Source organism: Eutrema salsugineum, unplaced genomic scaffold, assembly GCF_000478725.1.
Source record: "Eutrema salsugineum unplaced genomic scaffold, Eutsalg1_0 scaffold_23, whole genome shotgun sequence".
Classification (NCBI taxonomy): domain Eukaryota; kingdom Viridiplantae; phylum Streptophyta; class Magnoliopsida; order Brassicales; family Brassicaceae; genus Eutrema; species Eutrema salsugineum.
In genome coordinates, this window is record NW_006256805.1 from 167,915 (window position 1) to 191,200 (window position 23,286).

Sequence of the window (23,286 nt, forward strand, 5' to 3'; positions counted from 1 at the left end):
TCCTGGATCAAGCTTGCTGAGCACATTTTACCGAGGTTTGCAACCAAAATACAAACTTTCACTTGATACATCTAGCAATGGAGATTTTGGACAAAAGACGATAGCCCAAGGAAGAGCCCTCATCCAAAATTTGGCTCAAGCCAATAGCAACGATTGTCCTGAATACGATCGCTCGACGAAGCAAACCGGAACAGACAACAAGGAGATAACCGAGTTGAAGAACATGATGAGCCAGCTTCTGAAGAGCAACAATCGCCCAATCCATGCTTGTGAGACCAACAATGGCGCAGAAGATGAAGGACCTAGTGATATCGATCACATTAATCAAGCCTTTCAAGAAGAAGAGGTGAACTATGTAGGAGCACTAGTACCATATCAAAATCGCTTCAACAATGGTTTCAACAACAACTTCCGGAATGAAAATTACAACAATCTCTCTTACCGTAATACAAATGTGGAGAATCCTCAAGATCAGTACTACCCACCTCAGCAAAAATCCTTCCAAAACAAGTTCCAAGGTGGAAACTTCGGAGGGACAGGAGCTTATCAACCGTGATAGCCGTATAACTACCAAGGTACGGGTTTTAACAATCAATTTGTACAACAGCAAGGAGTCACGACGAACCAGCTAGCTTCACAAATTGGTAGACTTGAACAGTTCATCCAACAGTTCGTTATGACGAACGAAAAAGCATCTAAAGACATGAACGTGAAGGTTGATTGCATGTACAATGACCTGAACGGGAAGTTTGAAGCTTTATCTTCGCACGTCAAAAACCTAGACGTACAAGTTGCCCAAACAGCCGACTCTATGAAGAGGCAAAGTGGAGTTCTTCCAGGAAGAGTTGAAGATAACCCTAAGAGGTTTTGCAACGCCATAACCACATTGCCCGAAGAAGAGGCCAGAATCGATGGAAAGAAAGAAGAAACCCCAATCTTTGTACCACTTTACAAGGATGTCGATGCCAAGCAGCCACCATTTAAGGTACCTCAACGATCACCGTTTCAAAGGCTTACAAAAGCTGACGATCCGGGACGTTTTGTTTTCCAATGTTTCATTTCAGGAATCAGTTTCACAGACTGCCTGTGCGATTCCGGAGCCAATGTCAACATCATGTCAAAGACATTTGCCAAAAAATTGGGCATAAAAACCTTAAGGACATCGACGGTTAAGGTTGTCTTTGGAGATTCATCTCAAAAAGATACTGAAGGGGCGATTCATGAACTACAAATTCTAGTGGGAGACAAGATTGTTACAGCAGATTTCCAAGTCCTGGAGATGGATAAAGACAAGGAAAGGCCACTCATTTTTGGGAGACCATTCCTAGCTACCGTAGGAGCAGTAATCGATCACGCAAACCGGCATGCTGTTTTCCTCAATGTGAATCGCAGATGGTTTTATCCGACTATCCTAAATGATTTTCCAAGCAAAGGAAACCGGCCAAAAGAGAAAGAAAAGGTGAAGCCGAAAGCTTTTGCAAAGATCAAGATCATCATTCCACCGGATGCAACAGAAACTAGTGAGGACCAAATCCAGGAGCTGATCGAAAACACAAAAAGGGTTTTAAACAATGTTAAAGTCTGAAAGAAGAGTAAAGGAAAGAAGACGGCTCCTCAAGGAGAAGACGTAAAACCTCCAGCGACCGGAAGTGATAAGGGCACATCAAGTGGAGTGCCATTTAAATCAGTCTGATTCTTCATACCTACGTCGAGCTAAACGACTTAAAACAAAAGTGCTTAATGGGAGGCAACCCATTTAGGTACTCTTTCTTTTAGTTTTCTTTTCATTTTTACAATTTATGCTTTCTTTTTCTTTTAAGTTTCAGATATTTTATAAAACAAAAACATAAAAAATCAGAAAATTAGAAAAACCAAGAAGAAAAGGAGAGGTTTTTAGCTGCTCGGCCCGACAAAGACCAGAAAGTTGGACGAAGCCCGCAGGAGAAAGGGCCGCGGTCGCGACCAACCGACTCGCTGCCAAGGGAGCATCGACCGTGGCACCATGAATGTGACCGTGGCACCGTGAATGTGACCGTGGCCGAGCCCATGATCGCCGCGGTCGCGCGTCTCCTGACCGCGGCCGTTGGTCGTTGAGATGAGAATGCGGATTTCCGCCGCTTTTCAAAGTTCTCGATGATTTCCGGAGCATTCCCGGTAAAGCGCGTTAAGATTTTCCGTAAGTTTTAAACCTCCGTTGCGTGCAAGACAAGAAAGATAGGTCTCGTAAACTTATGAATTCCCGGAAATTTTCCGTTTTCGCTACAAAAACGCTTTTTAAAGAAACGGAATGCACTTTTTGGATCAAAACTCCTTTTTCTCTTCTCTTCCAAAAGACTTGGAAATTTAGGAGATAGAACACCTTTTTCAATTCATAAGCTTTTTTAGAGATTCTTGGCTCAAACCTCACTCTTTTTCAAAGCTGATTTCGATTCTGCCATCAAATCTCTCTTTCCAGCAAGGTATGAAGCTTAAACTCGCCATTTTTAATTGATTTTAGAACTTAGGGTTTTCTTAAAACGCCCAAATCTCAGTTTATTGATGGTGGAAATAGCTTAAGAACAATAGATTATCCTTCTAGGTTATCTAAAAATCGATTTTAACACCTAGCTCAAGAGAAATTGAGATTTTTGAAATTTGGATTTTACATGCTTTATAAAAATCGAATTTGGAACAGAAAATTTGATGAATTTTATTAAGTCTAGTGTGATTAGTGATTAGTATTAGGTGACCTATAGATTTGACATGGAAATTGCTCATTAAAACCGATTTTTAGAAGATTTCTATGTTGAGAACATCAAAAATCCGAATCTAGTCATGAATTACTCGATTTCTTTGATTCAATGTCAATTCTGCTTGCTCATAGTTTTAATTAATCTCTTTATACTAGTATTAGTATAACTGATCGTTAATGTGTTAAAATCAGTATTCATATTCACTCTTTTTCCAAGAATCATCTCGTCTTGCAAAAAAATGGAACAAACCAGATCCCGAAGAAGCCGTCACACTGGTGACAGCTCTAAGGACATTCCCGATGATGCTACTCTAGGAGACTACATGCTGAACCAAGCCAGACCGAGAAGAAGAAAATATGTGATGAGATTGCTCCAGCACTCAAGAGAAACGCGAGCAACTCCCGAGCCACCACAGATCCGATACATTGGCAAGGAGATAAACCCGAGAGTGGACTATGCAAGACGTTTCAAGAAGCTGAACATCAAGCCCACACCCTGCATTGATTATCATACACTTGAGATGCTTGGAATCAGAGAAGATGTAAACTGGTACATCGATGCACTTAAGCTAAGACCCTACATGGAGCTGAACCTTCCAAATTATCGTGAGCTAGTTCGTGAGTTCTTGGCAACTATTACACTCCACCACACTAAGAGGAGGAACCCCAGAGCATCAGATGGCATCTTGTCATTCTCTATCCGCGGACAGCCTTACTCGCTCACCATTTCTGCACTTTGCGAGGCTCTTAAGCTTCCATACACCGATGGCATTTAACTTGAAGATGAACCCGATTTTAACTTGTGGAGAGAGATGGGTCATGAAGTCTATGATAGCGGGAGATCCAAGTCAGCCCTCTTTATTCATCCTGCAGTGAGAGTTGTGCACAAACTCTTAGCACACACGATTTTCTCTAGAGCCAACATGGGATGTGTTTTGAAGACCGAGCTCATTACGCTTCAGATACCATTTATGGACGACCCACGACTTGCCTGCTTTGCCTGGATCATAGCACAAAACATGGTAAAGGTGAAGCATGACTTACATGGTTGCGAGGACGCTACTCTAGCTTACGGGAGTGCTATTACAGCGATACTACAGGCTGTAGGATTCGATTTCTCATCTGATGATCCACTTCCCGATGTCTGGTATGACCTACTTTATCTCTCTCGCGATCACACTATCTCTCGTGCCGCTTTCGATCCAGACAGGTTTGGTTACAAGTATTGCTCTGGCACCGAGGAGCACCGAGTCTGCTTGCCTCCGGCATCAGTCCCGAGATTGTGTAACGGAGGACGTCCGCGATGGACTCCGGATACCATTCACCATTGGCCAATACATAGTGGCCAAGGCAAAGCGTGATGCAGCTGCGGCCCGTGCTCATTTTTAGCCATCTGTTTCGACCGGCCACACCTCATCATCGACATCATCGCACACACATTCTGATCTGGAGCGCAGAGTTGAGAGACAGAGACGACACTTTGAGCGCGTTGTCACCTTCCTTCAGGAGCAGCACCAGTTCGCAGCAGACACATCGGAGGATGAGTGATTGATCAGCACTTCACCGCCATCACGGTTCTATCATCATTTTCTTTTCTTTTATCTTATTTTATTTCGCTTTTATTCACCATTTTCTCACCAACTTTTTCACACTGGGGACAGTGTGATTTAAGTCTGGGGGAGGATGTCTATCCATACTAATCATTTTCTTGCTTTTGCTTTCAAATTTCAAGCACTTTTTAAATTTTAATATGTAACGTATTCGACATTAAGTATTTTTTAGGAACGTTTGACACAAAACTATGATGATTTAGACCTGCACGCTTCTACACTATGCATAATAGCTAATTTTTGGTTAGCACTAGACTAGGCGGTAGCTAGAGTACTTGCACTACGAACTCCCACTAGAGGACTTCTATTCATGGAGATTCTTCCTGACAGGATATACTAGCTCATTTTATTTGACCTTAATATTGACATCTAATTTTCTCATCATTGATTTTAGGCAGGCATCGACATACACATCTAGGACGTCTTTTACCCTCACTTTTACCACTCTTTGTCGTCCTAGATGACCAGTTTATCATTATCTGGTACCATACCCTAAACCCAAAACCCTTGTTTTCAATCCTCATGCATTCTCTCTTTAGTTTATATCAGTAGATATGTGCAAAAACGTCGGAGAGAAGAGGAGCGACGCAGTTTTCAGTCACTCACAAAGGAGACTGAATGGAATTGGGAAGGAAGAGTATCAGAAACCTCATGAAGCTTTACAAGACAGATCTTAACTGGTAATTTTGTGCTCTCTAAGACTCTATATCTAAAGGTGTTCCCTCTCTTCATCAAAAAAAAAAAAGAGAAAAGAGAGAGGGAAACAAAAAGCCTAATGAGTCCTAGATTGTCGAAATTTGTGGAGCAATAAGCAACCACTATTCGTTTAAGGAGCTATGGTTTTGAAAGATTTACAAAAATCTAAGTTTGGGGAAGTTAGGAGAGAACCTGAGGAAGAAGACCAGTAACCTATGACAAGAAGAAAGTGACTGAAAATTGTGGATACCAACAGCTTCACTCTCTCTTGCGGTTTTGCATAATATCTTGCATTCTCCAGATCTTCAGGTAGCTCGTAAACACTTTAAGCCTTACCCCTAGAATAACCCTTTTTGACACCTAGCCTAGATTGCCTTACCTAGACTTTCTTTGATGAGAACCACCGAGATTTTTAATGAATGTTAAGAGCTAGTTGACTGGAAGTTAGATCTTAATGCATAGATTTCCGCATGACGAATTAACGGACTTGTTATGCCTGTATTGCTAGTGAGAATTTTCTAGGTTATTCCCGATTGATGCATACTGATTGATATTGGTCTAGAAGTTTGGTCTTTGAGATTTTGTTTAGTTCCTGCATTTTCAAACCTCTTGCCGAGATTTAGCCTTTGTTTTGTTTGAGGACAAACGAAAGACTAAGTCTGGGGGAGTTGATAACACCGGATTTTGACCATTTTTATGGATCACTTTAATGTCTTTTACAGGTGTTTTTACTCCACTTTCAAAGTTTTTCAAAGGATTTCTATGTTTTCGGATTTTAAAAGACTTTTCAGGTAATTTGGGATAAAGAGGCACAAATTAGAACAAAAGACTCTTTTGGATAAATGCAGACCGTCAGAACTCTCATGGAGAGACGAAGACCTTCTCACCGTCTGATCACCCTCAAAATTGGACAACTTATAGAAGAATCAACCAGCTTTCAAATGCACTTGGTTTGAAGACATTCCAACGGTTGGATCTCAAGATATTCCATTAGCCCCGGAGCCACTCGAAGACGGCCAACAGTCCATTTCCCGCGGTCACAAGCCTCCCGACCGCGGCCAGCCACCTATTTCCGGCGGTCACGTCATTCCTGACCGCAGCCAGCTAACTCCGAACTAAAGCCCATATTTCTGAAGCCCAAAGTCATTCTCAGTGATATGTATATATATATTACATCATTTAGAGTGCATTTTAGAGTCCTCATCATGTGTTTTCCCATGTAAATTGAGTCTTTAGGCATCAAAATAGGATTTAGGGCTTGCATTAGGTCCCAAAGAGTTTTGCATGTTTTGAAGTCTTTATCAGGTGCTTTGGGAGCCATTTGGAGCTTAAGAAGAGGAGCAGAAAAGAAAACAGTGAAGAAAAGGGTCAAAAATGGTGAAAACCGCTTGGAGGAATTTCTCGGCCAAAACACGTACCGGCTGGACAGAAACCTCGGTCAAAAAGCTTACTGAACGCTCATTATCGGCCAAAACCCTTACCGATCGACCAAAATCGACCAAAGACGAGTATCGGGTGCAAATTACCTCGGAATAAGTTTTTGGCCAAGGCGAGAGGAATTTTACGGCTAAAAAGCTTACCGCGGTACATAGCCCTCGGTCATTTTCCTTACCGCGGGAAGCTTTTCTCGACCAAAACCTGTCCTTGCCCGCGCGTTTCAAAGATCAGCAATCCGGGGAACCTTCCGGTCCGAATCAGTTGACGGAGTCTTCATCAAAGTTGGAGATAATCAAGCAAAGATTCCGGAACAGTTGGAATCATCCAATTCGGACCAGTGAGGAGAGAGATACGGCTTCCGGAAGAAGCACCAGCATTGCGCATACTCGAGAACCGAACAGCGGATTTGAAAGATCACGACGGACGGAGCCTTTCCGGTCCGAACTAGCTTTCCCAGTCTTCATCAAAGTTTGAGATCTGTGAAATCTATTCTCAGAACGTTTGGAATCACTCAATTCGGATCAATGGTTTGAAAGATAAGGTCTCCGGAGTTCACGTCGGTCCAAAAGCTTATTTTCCGGTGAATCCGATGCGGTGCAAAGATGTGAAATCCAGGAAGCCTTTCACTTCCCAAGCTCCGATGGTTTCTTCACCAAAGTTCGAGATTATTGAGTCATCTTGACTATGGAACTGGTCTCAGAGCAATTGGAGTCGTGTGTTCAAAGTTACGAGCCCAAATGAGTTGATACGAGCCCAAATGAGTTGCGATACGCGCTAAGTATTTTCTCAGGCCTCGGAATCATCACCTCGACATTTCTCAAGTCAAGGCTCATATCTTGGGATTATTTTGGACTAGACCTCGTGCTGACGCCTCGGCACGTTGGGATCAAGGCATGCACACGTAAGAAATGAAGCTGGAAACGACTAAGTGTTGAACGTGCACCTCGGTGTAATGGCGGCGTGCATGCCGAACTCTGTTCTCCCGAACCCCTCAACTACCAAGCCCCGCGACATTTTATGGTGAGGTCCCTTGTCACAAACCCAGAATCAAGAACAAGACGGCTCAAGAACACACACGTGAAGATGGATCAAGGACTAGGGTTCATGCATGTTCTTGACGTGTTCTTCACGAGATCTTCATTTGGATCCTGACTCACGTGCACTCCTCGACATAAAGACCTCGGCTTCACTCTCCGACACACCGTGGCACTCACCCATCAACCCAAGAAGGCGGCTCAGTACCCGGTTTGTTCCGGGCTGACCCACGACACTTTCCCTTTGCTATAAATTCATTTTAGGACCAAAAAACCTAATCATCTTATCTCTTTTCTGCTTTTAGCCTTAAGAACTTGCCTCTTTTGTGAAACTTGATTAATCTAATCCAATATCTCATTTTTGCATCAGAATCTTGTTCTTTCTTTATTTCTTTTATCATCCAGCATCAAACTCCTCATCATGACAAGCTACACGTCTTGCAAAGGACTTAGTGAGCTCGTTATGATCAGTGAGTAGTCGTTTAAGCGGCTTTAGATAGGTAGATTAGGGTGCTTTCAAGATAGATTAATGGGTTTAGGTGTCTAGTCTTGCATGTTTCATTCCTTAACCGACGAGATCTCTAGGCTGGATCCACGCACATCACTTGAGGTTCAGATCTGAGACATATCTCGCATCAAAAGTGTTTGTAGAAATGTCTGAACCACTCGGTTAAGGGTTTAAGAGTCTTTCATCGCGAGAGTGATAGTTTGTTCTCTTAAATGACATTTTTGAACTGAATCTTATTGCTGACTGATTCGTGCTTCTCAAAAGGAATTTTGGTATGAAAGAGGATCAGTTTAGATGTTTAATACTTTCATGAGAAGATTAACATGCCTTGAGTTCAGAGTTAAATGAAATCGCTTGATAAAATGATTCATTAACCCATTAGTTTAGCTTGGAAGCACCCGAGTCAAGTATCCTGTCTAAAGCTTCTGCCTTTATCATATATTATCATCATCCGAACCATTTGCTTGTCATTTGCATCTTTACTTAGTCTAAATCTCATCTCTCGTTTCATTTTTATGCTCATTCACTTGTTAATTAGTTTAGCTAAAACCTTTATCATTCTCTCTTGACTTAAGATCACAAGTAACATAGATTAGTGTCTCCACTACGAGTTTGGTTTGATAACCCCTTGTACTACAATGACAGGGGTATTGATAACCTCTTTAAAGAGTGAAAACTCTTAGTTATCACTCAGCCTCAATTCTGGAACCCTAGAGACCATGGAGTATTGAAGACTATAAATACTTGTCATTTAGGTCGTTTTTAGACACCACCTTTTATACTTTACAGAAACCCTTTTTTCCTTTAGCCGTTTTTATGCGATTTTTGTAGAAGATTGTTCAAGTCCGAGTTCTTCAATAGAGAAGCTTTCTTCATCTCTTTTCTTTACTGTTTTTGATTACTTTTATTAAAACTAATGATGATGTCGACCTCAGCCATGTCTGAGTAGATCCCGAGTTGGGCTTAGGGTTCCCGAAAGGGGCTCTCATAATCGATTAAGACATCTAGGTTTATAGATCTGGGATTTCAACTTTGTTCTCTATTTATTCTTGTTCTTATTGCATGTATGCTTGATTGATCACCTAGTATCTGATCTAGATAGTTAGTGTTGCGAAAGTTTTCATTAAGTATCAGCCCTAGAATGAAACAGGCGATTTTTCCGTAGGAGTGGAAACCTACCTGCGGCGAGATCGTGAGTATTGACGAGTCTTGTGCAGCTCTTGCGTTCTCTCCCTTCCAAGGCCAGAGTGGAAACCTACTGGTCAGGGTTGCGAGAAACAGTTGGTTATGATCACGACAGTGACGTAGTCATACCGCCGTACTCTAGCTCTAGAGCCCTATATATCGATATCCGTCAATCCAAATCTATCTATGCTAGTGTTAAAACTGATTATGATCCATGTAGAGTTCCCAAAAGCTCAGCATTTTTAGCCATAGTTTACAAACCAATCGATTTTTACTTGCTTATTTAGATCTGCATTTCAATTGCTTTAGTTCGATATTTTGTTTGCTTTATTTCCTTTCCATTCGATTTTTCTACTTGTTCCTTAGGATAGATTTATTTGCTTTCTTTTGTTTTAGTTTAATCCGTGAAAAACAACCAACCTCTAAAACCAATTTAGTCTAGACATAAAGTTAGAAACCATAGAAGAATACCAGGCACACAAATCTCTGTGGATTCGATCCCTAAATACTACAACTGATTAGTTGTGCACTTGCGGCTTTCATTTGTTTTTGTTAAGGGTAAAACTTGTTCCCTCACGTAGTTGACATGCATCACCCATCACTGTTCGACGGTTGGCTTCTCTTTGGGCCCGGGAGTCGCTTGGTCCGGAAGGCTCGTAAGAGTTATCTACTGTCACTGCAATCACCACGTGATCTTTCTCCGTGCTTTATCCTTACTCGCACGTAGAGCTGTTATTGTTGGGTTTTTACCCAATGGGTACCCTATATCCTTAGTTTTTTTCGAACCCATTGCTCTGTTCATTTAGAAGAAAAAAAACGCGGGTTTAAAATGGACGGGTCTTATTTTCAATTTACCCTTTAGAGTTATATCTTATCGGGTTTAGGGTATCCATGGGTTTTTTTTAACAATGATATGTCTAAAAATGACTTCGTTTTCCTCCTCTCTTAGCACGCTGTCTTCTTCTTTGCCTATGATACTCTGAGAATTTGTCGAGATCGAGATCTGAGTTTTCTCATCTGAGTTTATCCGTAGAAGCAGAAAGGCCATCGCAGGACTCGTAGTGACTCGTAGTGATTTGTCGAGATCGACCCGTCACGCCATCTCCAAAGCCCTTTGCTGAAAACGGAGATTCTCTCCACCATCAGATACAAAAAGGAGTTTAAGAACTTTGCTGCTTCTTAGTGACTTGTAACTTGTAAGTGCCTTAATTTCGTGCTTTTGCTTTTTTAGAAGTCACACACACTATCGATTTTGCTTTTGTAGGAGATTTTTATTTTCTCTTAGTCTAGAGACAGTTTTGTTTGTTCGCCACTGTGCCTTGAGCCCTTGAGCTTGTTCTTTCAATGTGCTTTGTCTGCAAATCTGATGGGGTCGATTATAAAGGCGTGGGGTTGCTTTCTAATATTGATTGCCAATCTAGAATTCTCCCTGCATACATGTAGTATTGACCTTGTTGTGATAAAAATTGAATCAGCCTGTTTAAAGTTTTGAGCTTTTAGTTTTCCACTTTCTAAGTTCTGTTTTTTTCTGAGATAATTTGGACTGTGATTGGTTTATTGATCTAGAAAAGAGTAAATTTATAAGACTGATTCTTTGAAAGTGTGCTGAGGTCAAAGAGATTTTATCATGGACTGTTTGTTATTTTGGCTTACGTGTTCTTGTCACTGCAGTTCTTAAAGCAGCTGCAACGTCTGCTTATTTTGTAACTTGCTTCATTGGCTCGTTGCTAAATCTCTAATTCAGTTGACAGGATTATTGCATATCTTTTTTCTACATTCAGTCTTTAGACTTTAGCTTCAGTAGTATTACTTCTCTTCGATTTCCTTAAAACAGAAACTATGATTCTTTTATTTTCAAAAGTTCCCTGCTTTCTGTTTTGTATTTTGCTCTCCGTTTTTTTATGTTTTTTTGAAAACTCACACACACGTATCAGATCTCTTATCTCTTATGTTTTTTTGTGCTGTAGAATGGATTCTCAAACACTTGAGACAATGGCAGCTCTTAATGCTGAGAATGAGTACATGGAAATTAATGAGGATGAAACAGAGACTCCAGCTGCAACACACAGTGAAACACAACCTACTCAACCAGTTCAAAAGGTACCAAACTCTAATAAACGCCAGAAATCTAAGGTTTGGAATGAGTTTGTGTCAGTTGGAGTAGAGGAAGATGGTAAACATAGGAGTAGATGCATCCACTGTAGTAAGAAGTTAGTAACGGAATCTACTCAGGGAACTTCAGCTATGAATCGCCATTTAAAATGTTGTCCAATGAGGCCTCCAGAAAATGAAGAAAATCAATATGATCATAAGATAGACCGTGCTATGATTAGTGAGATTATTATCTATCATGATCAGCCTTTCCGATATGTTGAATATGAAAAGTTTAGAGCTAGAGCTAAGTATTTGAACCCCAAAGTTCGACATATATGCCGACAAACAGCTGCATCTGATGTCTACAAGAGATATGGAATTGAAAAGGAATTGTTGAAAAAGATATTTGCAGAGCACAAAGGCAGAGTGAGTTTTACATCAGATATGTGGACAGCTCGTTACACTATGATGAGCTACATCTGTTTAACTGCACACTATGTCGATGATAACTGGAGATTGAACAATAAAATTCTTGCTTTTTGTGAATTGAAACCGCCACATACTGATGAAGAAATAGCTAGTAAAATTCTTAGTTGCTTAAGGGAATGGGGTCTAGAGAGAAAAGTTTTCTCTATGACGTTGGATAATGCTACAGCTAATACCAGTATGCAGAACATTCTTAAGCATCGGTTACAGATGATCACTAGTAATGGATTGCTGTGTGACGGGAAATTCTTCCATGTTAGGTGCTGCGCGCATATTCTAAATCTCATTGTAAAAGAAGGATTGGAGCTGGCTGCTAGTCTTTTAGAAAACATTCGTGAGAGTGTGAGATTTGTCAAAGCATCTGGATCAAGGATAGACTCATTTGCACAATGTGTTGAAAGTTTAGGTATCAAAAGTGGAGCTGGGTTGTCTCTTGATGTACCAACACGGTGGAACTCAACATATGAGATGCTTGCTAGGGCTTTGAAGTTCCGCAGGGCATTTGCTAGTTTTAAAGAGTGTGATAGGAATTACAAAACACTGCCTTCTGAGGATGAATGGGATCGAGGAGAGAAGATTTGTGATTTTTTGAAGCCCTTTAGTACTATTACCACTTATTTCTCTGGCGTTAAATATCCTACAGCTAATATCTACTTTCTACAAGTGTGGAAAATCGAGTGTTTATTGAGGAAGTATGTCAGTTGTGGGGATATTGCAATGGAGGACATGGCTAGGAAGATGCAATCTAAATTTGCGAAGTATTGGGATGACTACAGTATCACTCTAGCTATGGGAGCTGTTCTTGATCCGAGGCTGAAGATCCAGATACTTAAATCAGCTTATGACAAAGTTGATCCTAGAACTTCTGAGAAAAAAATTGCAATAGTTAAGAAAAATCTGAAGTTGCTTTATGAAGAATATAAGACCAACTCTTGGACTTCTTCGACTTTTTCAGCAACACCAACTGCAAATGAGCTTTTTACTGAATCACCACTAGAAGATGATCCTTATTATGTAAGTCTTTTTCTAATCTTTTCTTGTTCAATAGCATATTGTATCTTTAGCATATTTTTCATGTTTTTAATATGTTTTTATTGTTATAGGATCTTTTTGAGCTTGAGAGGAGTATCCAACCTGGTTTAGACAATACAAAATCGAATTTGGATATTTATTTGGAGGAACCTAGGCTAGATTTGAGGTCTTTTACTGATATTGAAGTTCTAGACTATTGGAAAAACAACGGGCAACGCTATGGTGATTTGGCTTCTCTAGCTAGTGATTTGCTTAGTATTCCCATTACCACAGTAGCTTCGGAGTCTGCGTTTAGTACTGGAGGTCGGGTATTAAACCCATATAGAAACCGCCTTCTTCCAAAAAATGTCCAGGCATTGATTTGCACGCGCAATTGGTTGCGTGGTTTTGCAGAGCTTGAAGGTAACTCAAAATTAGCTTATACATTCGTTACTTTTAAGTATATTATTAACTCATTCATATCTTCAATTTTAGGTGATATTGAAGATAACTTTGATGATGAAAATGAGGATGCTACCACGGCAAGTTGCTCATGAGTATAATTATGCTATCAGATTTCATTTCAAGATGAAGACATGTGAGATCTTTATTAGTTTTTGATATTTGGATGATTTTGTGGTGAGAACATGATTATATAATTCAATTATTTCGATCTCTTGGATCAAGCAAAGCGTTGTTCAATAGAAGAACTAAATGACCTTTATAAGCTATAAGCTATAATTTGAACATGGAATCACTAGAGCAAGATACAAAAAAAACAGAGAAAAACAATTAGGGTACCCGCAGGTAACCCTAAACTCATGGGATTATTTCGGGTTATACTGTAGGGTAATAAAACCCAATAGAGTTAATTGAAATAGGGTTTATAATGGGTGGGTACATTTTGAGTTCGGGTAAGGTAGGGTAAAATTACCCAAAATAACAACATGACTCGCACGGTACCGCAAACTACTTCCCAGTAGGTCATCCATCCTGAGATTACGCCACCATAAGCACGTTTAACTCTGAAATTTTTTCAAAACACTTGACCGGAAAATATAAATGCACTTTAATAACATAAGTAACCAAATCAATTTTTATAAACTTTTTTTTTACATATATCAGAAATCGGGATGTCACAGCCACAAAATCCATATTCTAGGCCTGGCATCATCCGTCATCCGTCATCATCCGTCATCCGTCATCATCCGTCATCCGTCATCATCCGTCATCCGTCATCATCCGTCATCATAACCTAAAGATCATAATGCCTCCAGAAGAGCAAATAAAACCTTCTTTAGTATTTGGATTTCACTTGGTTGTTTCATATCTCGGATATAGATCTTTAGTAAGTATCTAAAAACAGTAGAAATATCCACAAAAAATAGTAGAAATATCCACACAAAAACTTATTAAAAATATCAATTTTGATGAATTTTAGTTAAATTTTACAAAAATGTTTAGTTTTGACAAACATAACTAATTTTTTATAGATATTTTAGATATTTTGATTATTTGGTATAAATCTAATTAATCTGTGCAGTTTATAATTGTAATTTTAGATTATTTTTTTCTTCAACATCCAAGAGTTTAAAATCCATTCGAGTATTTATTTCGGTTTTCGTTCAATTTTTGGTGTTTTCTAATTCGGTTCGGTTCTTTGGTTTCTGATAATTTGCCCAAACTCACCTTCCACCTTTTTTTCTCCCGCCAATTGATTTACCATAAATTAGGGTTTTACGAAGCTAAATCGTCTCCACTCTGTCTCGATCTCTCTCTCTTAATTTATTCCAGGTGAATGAATCTCTCTCGAAAAACATGGCGATCTCTCAATTTTGACGTTTAATTTACCCTTAATTCTGTAAAATCTAATTCCAGAATGGCTGATGAAGCGGATGCTCTCTCTCAATTTGGTATATCGAAGGAGGTACTGTTACAATTTCTTCCTCAATTGGGAAAAATTTTGATTTCTTAGATTTATGTAATTTTGATGTTTTAAATATCGAAATTAGGAAACGGATAAGCTTGTTTCAGAGGTGATTAGATTCATACTCTTCAAGTCGCATCAAAACTCAGGATGCCCAATCAAACGAGAAGATTTGACTCAGATTGTTACCAAGAACTATCGTCAGCGAAACCTCGCGACCCACGTGATCAACGAAGCTAAAAGCAAGCTCTCGAACGTGTTTGGTTATGATTTGAAAGAGCTTCAACGCTCTAGGTCTTCTTCTACAGGTCAAACAAGGCTTCCTCAGTCACAGAGTAAGAAACATTGTTGTTTTTATAAAGCAAAGCCGCTGACTTTTTTTTTATTTTTATCAAACTCGGCGTTTAAGATTAGCTAAATTGTGTTGTTGTTGTTTGTTACGTTAATCTCAGGCTCTGTTGACTCTAAATCGTATGTTCTCGTGAGTCAATTACCGGTCGATGTGTTTAGGAAATATGTCGTGGAGGAAACAACGAGTCCTATGACTGGCTTCACGTTTGCTGTTCTTGCTATTGTGCAGCTTGCAGGTGGTAAAATCCCTGAAGGTATGCATTCTATGTACTTGTTGTTAGTGTTATCCGATCTCTTTAGACGATAGATTTGGTTTTGATGCAATGTTCTATTCTTCTGATCTGCCCTTTTCCTGCATTGGTTGCTAAGTAAAAGGAACTTAACTAGTTGCTAATTTAGTATGACTTATCTCTAGAGTCTCTATCAAGAATTTGTTTGCATGTTGACATCTTTCATCAACACTGTTAGAAACTCTTTGGCATCATTTGAAGCGAATGGGACTTCACGAAAACGATGAGCATAACCCTGTGTTTGGGAACAACAAGCAGGCACTGGAGAGTTTAGTCCAACAAAGGTGAGACCTTTCTTTAACATGAGGCATGTGTGTTTTTTGAAAATTAAGATTGAGGCGAAGATATTGGATTTTGTAGTTCTTTTTCAAAATGCTTTGTTATATGGACAGGTTCTTGCAGAAGGAGAAAGTAAATGGCCCAGAGGGTAGTACTCTGTTTTATGATCTTGCTGAGAGAGCATTAGATGCGCAAGTTAGTGAGAAAGTAAAAGATTATATTTCACAGGTACTGGATGAAGAATATACATTTTGCGGATTTTGATCATCTTTTTCAGCTTTGACTAAGATTTGGCTTTACGTGAAACTGCAGATCTTGAAGAATGACGTCTCAGTTGTAGAGATTGATTAGTGAGAGATTTGGCCTTTGGAGACTAACCAAATAGATTGGTGCAAGTCGTTGACTTTTTGTATTTTGTAAGATTTCCTTTGATTATTTAATGTGATAGATGCTGCTTGAGTAAACAAGTGTAGGCAAAGAATGATTCTGATATATTGACAGAAAATTATGAATTGACTTATATAATTTTTGCCATCTGATGACATATACACTTCTGCTACAAAATGTGTCAGCTATTGAAATAAGCCCTCTCCAGAGGAACTACTGATTATACAGGAAAGAGGCAAAACTTTATCTTGAAAAGCTGTATAACAGATGATTCTAACACAGCCAAACATTTTTAGCTGACCACATTTGCTATCTCTTTTAAAATTTTAAAGTCACTGAGAAGCTGAACTTCCTCTGCTAGATGAGCTTGAATCCCCTATTGACACAGTAGCCAAAGACTTGGAGGCCCATGCTCTAGCGTTCATGGCTCCTCCCTGGAGATTGCTCCTCTTGCAAGGCTCTTTAAGATGCATACATAACTGAACGGTTCGGCTCAGAAACCCGACGGTATGTTCCTGCAGGCTTTCTAGTCTCATGTTCTGAGCAATCCGTCTCCAAGTGAATCTCGTGAACACTACGAGTGTAGGGAAAACCAAGTGGAGCAATCTAAACAGAACGAATATAATGGCAAGAGTCAGATAGGTCTCTTGTCGAAACATATTCTCAGGTGATCTTGCCCATGTGAAGGGACAGTTTTCTGGCTCTGTGTTGTTTTGGTTCCCGAGATGAGGAACTAATACGCTTTTTTCGAGAGAAGTTTTATCCAGCGTTTCAATGCCTACAATCCCATGAAAGGTTCCCTTGTTAGTTCCACTAGTTGAGCTCTTAAAAAGATGATAAACAACAAATAGCAGGAGCGCAATAGCAACGATGTTTATGCAAATGAACCAAGACTGACATACAAAAACCAACTCTTTTCTAACTTCTATAAGAAGAAAATGCCTTACCGGTAACATCGGTGTAGAAAGCAATAAGAGAATCAAGCATTCTGGTCCCTCGGTATCGTGCACGCATTGTTGAATTCAAAAGTAAGAGAGTAGGAAACCCATGAACTCCATACTTGGATAGAGTGCTGCAACACAACAAAAATAATCAAAAGAACAGGTCTAAACAACGTGGGGTTAGAGATTATGGTGGCTTTATTAACCAACCTTGGCTTGACGGATGATTCCTTAATTGCAAAGTGAGGAATTGACGAGTATAGAGAAGAGACGACATCGAAGCTTGGTCTAAACGACCTTGAGAATGGACACCATGACGCATAAAAGAGCAAAGCCACATAGTCACACTTGTTCTTATGAATCATATCCAAAGCTGTTTGCAACCAACGCTCATCACCCTTCATAACGAAACAAATGCAAATGAATCAACATCACACAGAAGCAAAAACATATTCATATTTATAATCTTTCAGCAAATTCGCATTTGATAACATTCATAAGAAACAAAGACAGGTTTTCCGGATTCAGCTAAATATTCCAATCGAGAAAAAGCCCTAGATTCAGGAATTACAGTGAAGATCGAAAATTTCTTGCGACGTTACCTCAGTGACGGAAAGAAAATGAGGACGCTCGTCTAATTCATCACCAACAGCTCCCGAAACGGGACAAGTCTGATCTCGAAACCCGAAGGCGTAATCTTTAACAGACCTCGTAGCACAAATCGGAACCCTAACGGAGAAGGCGGCGACGGTAGTAGACGTTATGTTCCCAATCACAATCGCCAGCAGCAACAACAGGATCCCCTTCTCCATTAATGAGATACCCACAAGCTTCTCTCCTCAACGAGAATCCAGGAAAAAGAAATGCGCCGGATTATTGCTTGTTGCCGACAAATAAGAAAAAGCTGAGAAGTCGATGTCTCTGCGAACGAATCGAAATCGAATAAAATGGTATTTTTTCTGCAGAGATATTATCGAGCGGTGGTGGAATTTTGTGATGGTGGAGGAATTGGAGGATATCAATGGAGAAGAAGAAGCGGATGTGGTTGCTGGGCACTGGAGATTATTGCTCGTAGGAACAAAGCAAACTTTTGTTTTTTCTTTTTAGAATGTTTTTTTTTTTAACATCCTTTTTAGAATGTTATTGACAAAAAAAAAACTAACTAAACCGGATTTCTATTTTTAAGTAACTTAAAGAAATGGTGTTTAATCTGATTTTTTGGTTTCGGTTCAAGTTTTTTTTTAAAAGTAGTACTCAACAAAGGTTCTTCTTTTCATAAATATGAAATTTAATATTCCACCAAAAAGAAATGTTAACAAGTTGGGAAGTAAGAGAAAGATAGTTGAGAGAGTATCAGAAATAAATTGAGGGAAAAAGAAGAGTAGAAGTGGAAAACAAAGTTTTATTTTCATTTTTTTTAATTCCAAGCTCATTTTAGTGAACTACGGTGACTGGTGAACCTCGGTGAAGGTTGGTTACTGAGAGAAGTGATCCGGTTATGAATAATTTATACATTTTAACAATTTCCTTTGAAATGATTGTTCTTATACTCATCTACCTCAGAAGGAGTCACATTCTTCATTTTGAATAAGTTAAAAGAGAAATTTACATCCCTTGGCACTTTTTCGATTTGTATTTACAGTTTTTGGCACTTTGCTTTGAAGTAGCACTTTCCCCACTTTTAATCCTGTACAAAGACAACTTAGCTCTCACTTACATAATCTCCTATCAAACCGTAAAAAGTTTAACGAACCAAACCACAAAACCATTTTCCCTTATACTCTCTCAATTTCACTATTCATCCTTCTCTTCCTTTTGCATCATCTTCCTTTTCACCAGATGCACTCTAGAATCTTCTCTCTCCTTACCACGCCAACTTTCCTCTCTCTACAACTTCCTATGATCCACCCCCTCCCACGTTTCTTTTTCTCTCACAAATTGAGCATCCTCTTTCCAAAGATCCCGATACTGACATCACCGTAGAAACAAATCGAATGGAAGGAGCAGATTCCCACGGCGACGATGATATTTCAATAGGAACTGAGTTGAAAGCTGTGAAACATCCAGCTTTTTTATTTAATATACATACGACGGCGGATGCGGCGGCTCCGATGAGAACTAAAAGTTGCAGACATTTTGTCCATGTCAATCTGTACACGACCCGTTGCTATTTTTCTTTCTCCATGTGTTTTTATTTGAATCGACATATATTATTTTTAAAAGACACGACCATATGGACAACATCCAGACAAAATCCTTATCAAGTTCATATGGCTATATCCACAACAAGGCATCCCTCCCATGCAAATTGACCATCGTTACACATATTTACATCTGGATGTATCCACACATACTCAGTTCCAAGGGACAGCCATCTTCTGTACCTGTTTTTGCAAACACTCGTATGGCTGTATCCATAGATACAACACATAATATGGCTATATCCATATTTACATCTATATTTCACTCAACTATAGTTATGTTTTCTATATTGTCTATATTGTACACATCCACGTAGTCATGTCTATACACAAATCTTATAGTACAAGCAATATATAAATCATCCCATATATAACTGTTTCAGGGATACGTCCACATACCCCATTAACTTTATATAATGTCTCTGTATGGGACATATCCACATATAATTATGTTTTTTTCTATATCCACATATCCACAAAATCATCTAATGACTTGCGATGATTCATTCTCCAACTATGCGTTCTCACAGTTCTAACCGTGGAGTTTTTATAACGAAGTTAAGAGACAAATTATCATTATCTACATAATATGTTTCGACCATGTAGACGTCTTAATTTATTAGCTTAAATATGTTCATATCCATATATCGATTCATCTGTCGCCCCAACCAATCCAAACTTTGTGTACATATCCACAGATCACTATAAGGACATTGTTCTTCTTTTTCTAAAATAGTCTTGAACACAGATCACATAACGGATCCATGTGGTCGCCTAAACATGTTTATATCCATATATACCTTAATCTGTCGCCACTACCAATCCAGATTTATGTACATGTCCACATCCATGGTTGTGTTATGCGTTTCTCTATATTGTTCTAAGCTACACTTTAACAATTTAGGAGACACGTAAATGTTAGCTCAAAAATTATCAAAATTGCCCATCCATGAAATTAATACGAAGTCAAGAGGAACAAAGGAGAGAAGAAGCAAAGTCAAGTCTTGAGCAAAGTCAAGTCAAGAGGAACAAAGGAGAGAAGGCGCAAAGGTGAGAGATAGATATGAGAAAGCAACAAACAAATTGTCTTGAGCAGAGAGAAATTGTGTTAGAGAGATCTGAGAAGGTAAAAGTTACGAAGGAGAGAAGGAGAGAATGAAAGAAGGAGAGAAGAAGATGAATATTCAAATAATATAAATCTGGTTTATAAACTTATATCAAACCGAACCAATTAGAAATATTGTCTGGTAAAGATTATGATGGCATTTCACACACATAACTCATTCAAAAATGCTACTTAAAATAAAAGTACCAAATTTTGTAAATAGAAACTGAAAAAGTGCTAAAACATGTAAACACCTCTAAGTTAAATCTGTTTTGGTTATTGAGCTTTAATACCATCTGAAGAAGGGAAAATGCTTATTTTATTCCTGAATTATTTGTAATCATTTGATTTATCTCTCAATTATTGGAAAAAATGCAAAAAAAACTCAGAGATTTCAGATTTCACTAAAAAAAACCCAAGGAAAATTGAGGTGTATTTAAAACCTAAGGTTTCGTATAATGCAATTTTAAACTCCAGCCGTAAACGGGGTTAACTCACTAACAGAGACTAAAACGTACCACTTAATTAAACTCATAAACGACTGTGTTTTGTAATTTTACACAGCAAACACTCGATTAAAGAGAAAATAAGAGAGATTTTGAGTGAGAAGAGAGAGCCTCAATCTAAAAATTTGAAAAGAGGAAATCATTTCTATATCGATTTGGAGTTCAAAAAGGATCCAGATCTTTGACTTCTTTGTGAATATGGAGTAAGTTTTGATTTTGAATATTGTTCTTTTTCGTTTTCGATTTAGTGATTTTTTCTGGGTTATCCAAATGTAGAAACATTGAATCTATATTTAGGTTAAGAGATTTAGGGGAATCGATCCTACATAAAATTCATAGTGCAATTTATTCAGGGTTTAGCATCTATTTAAAGATTTCACCATGACAGCTCCAATTCACGACACATGTTCTTCCATCTTGCTCGGCTTCTTCTTATTAGTCTTCTTATTTGGTTTGAATTCTCTAATGAAGCCAAATTCTTAAAAATTTCAGGTTCTTTAATATATGATTTCATGCAGGTGGATATTGGACAGAAGATGAGATTTATATGGGTGGAAATACTCATGTATTCTGAAAATGATAGTGAAAGCAGTGATTCTGATTTGGAGAAAGACGAAGAGGGGATCACATTTGGTTCAGACAACGAGAATGTAACTTTTCATGTAGGATAGGTTTTCCAAAGCAAAGAGAGTTTCAAGAAAGCTGTGGATAGTTATGCAATCCATGGAAAGTTAAACATCAGATACAAGAAGTCTGAAAGTAAGCTAGAAAGTGACAGCTATTTGTGATGAAGATGACTGTGAATAGAGGATATATGCATCTATAAATAGCACCTCTAATGGGCAGTTTTTGGTAAGAAACTATGAGGACACACATACTTGTTCATGGAGTGGGAAAGTGCGCTTGTATACAGCAAGAAAAATTGCTAATATATTCGTCAATGAATTTAGGATAGAACCACTGAAGGGTCGTGTAATCAAGGCTAGGTTGGAGTTTGATCAAATTAAAATGTCCAAAGATTAATGTCAAAGAGCTCGAGAGCACTGCTACCAATTACTTGAAGATGAGCATGTGGAGCAATTTTCTAGAATGTGGGATTATGTGCTTCAGCTGCGAGAGTCTAATCCTGGATCCACAATTATACTTGGAACAAAAGCATAAGTGTTTGAGAAATTTTACGCTTGTTTCTATGCTTCGAAATGTGGATGGAAAAAAGCGTGTAGACACATCATACATCTTGATGGAACACATTTGAAAGGGCGTGTAAAAGATCAAGTTGTTAAGGGCTATTGGTCGAGATGCCAATGATGGCATGTATCCACTTGCTTGGGCCATTGTTCCTGTGGAGAATAAAGAAAATTGGCAGTGGTTTCTTGAACTACTACAGAGTGATTTTGGATTTGATAGTGGTAATGGTACTACACTAGTTTTAGATCAACAAAAAGGCTTAATAGGTGCCATTGCCTTGGTCTGTCCAGATGTTGAACACAGAATGTGTGCAAGGCATATTCGGGAAAACTTGAGAAAAAATCACGGTGAGTCACCGCTACTTCGTAAAATTTTCTGGAAACTTGCTAAGGCTTACAACACAAGAGAGTTTGATAACTTTCTTAAAGAGCTGGAGATACTATGCCGGATGTTCATGAGGCTATTAATCAATATTCTTGTCATTGGTCAAGGTAATATTACTAGGTTTTTTTAAGTTTCAAGTTTCTTGTTTCTCTTATTTTCTTTATGCTTCATTAAAGCATTAATGATATTGCAGAGCATTTTTCAAGACTGCATAAAATCAGATGTGGTGGAAAACAACATGAGTGAGTCTTTCAACAATGTTATCACACTTGAGTGCTACATACATATCATGGTTTTGCTAGAGTTTGTTCGTCGTTATGTCATGAGAACAAGAAAGGAAACACTATATGAGATTCAGAAGTACAGAAGATCTTTACCTCCTCGTATCAAGGCTTTGCTTGATCTCCTAAAGAAAAAGTCATCCAAATGTCATATTTGTCCTGCGGGAAAAGGGTGGTATGAAGTAGATCATGGGAGGAGGAAGTATACCGTGAATGTTTGGGGTAACATTTCTTGTACTTGCAGGCAATATGAACTTAGTGGACTCATGCCCTCACATAATCAAAGCTTTAGGCGAAGATGACAAGACAAAGAAACCAGAAGCATTGGTCTTGGATTGTTTCTCTACTACCAAATGGTTTCAGTGTTATGAAGATATTCTAAAGCCTATCGATGGAATTACGATGTGGAAAATGTGCAAAGATGTTACAGTATTGCCTCCACTGGATAAACGTTCGAAGGGAAGACGCCGAGGCAACAAACGTACACTTGAATCATGGGAGAAAGCACCTAAACAATGCAAAAAACAAAAATTTATTGTGGTAATTTATTATCATTGGATAGTTATGTTATGCTTTGTTATTATTTATGAATATTTGATGGAAGTCTTCTTTTTACCTTCATAGAAATGCAGTAAATGTGGTGGTGCAGGACAT

At 38.7% G+C, this 23,286-nt stretch overlaps 2 protein-coding genes across 3 annotated transcripts; one reads left to right on the forward strand and one right to left on the reverse strand.

Moving 5' to 3' along the window:
- The first annotated feature begins 14,500 nt into the window (after nt 1-14,500).
- On the forward strand, nt 14,501-16,091 carry LOC18015392 (melanoma-associated antigen 8). 2 transcript variants are annotated; one of them, XM_024154875.1, is made up of 7 exons: nt 14,501-14,586; nt 14,671-14,719; nt 14,805-15,054; nt 15,172-15,324; nt 15,539-15,644; nt 15,753-15,867; nt 15,952-16,091. In XM_024154875.1, exons 2-7 carry the CDS (start codon nt 14,672-14,674, stop codon nt 15,988-15,990), a joined length of 711 nt encoding a protein of 236 aa, XP_024010643.1. In that variant the 5' UTR covers nt 14,501-14,586; nt 14,671; the 3' UTR covers nt 15,991-16,091. The 2 variants fall into 2 exon arrangements, with proteins under 2 accessions (XP_024010643.1, XP_006397423.1); XM_006397360.2 differs by having other exon boundaries at nt 14,545-14,719.
- A 26-nt stretch (nt 16,092-16,117) lies between these two features.
- Nucleotides 16,118-18,072, reverse strand: LOC18015393 (5'-adenylylsulfate reductase-like 4). Its single transcript, XM_006397361.2, has 4 exons — nt 17,570-18,072; nt 17,178-17,365; nt 16,974-17,098; nt 16,118-16,804 (listed from the first exon to the last, which is right to left on the reverse strand). The coding sequence occupies exons 1-4, from the start codon at nt 17,777-17,779 to the stop codon at nt 16,359-16,361; spliced, it is 969 nt and encodes a 322-aa protein (XP_006397424.1). The 5' UTR covers nt 17,780-18,072; the 3' UTR covers nt 16,118-16,358.
- Between the last annotated feature and the right edge of the window lie 5,214 nt (nt 18,073-23,286).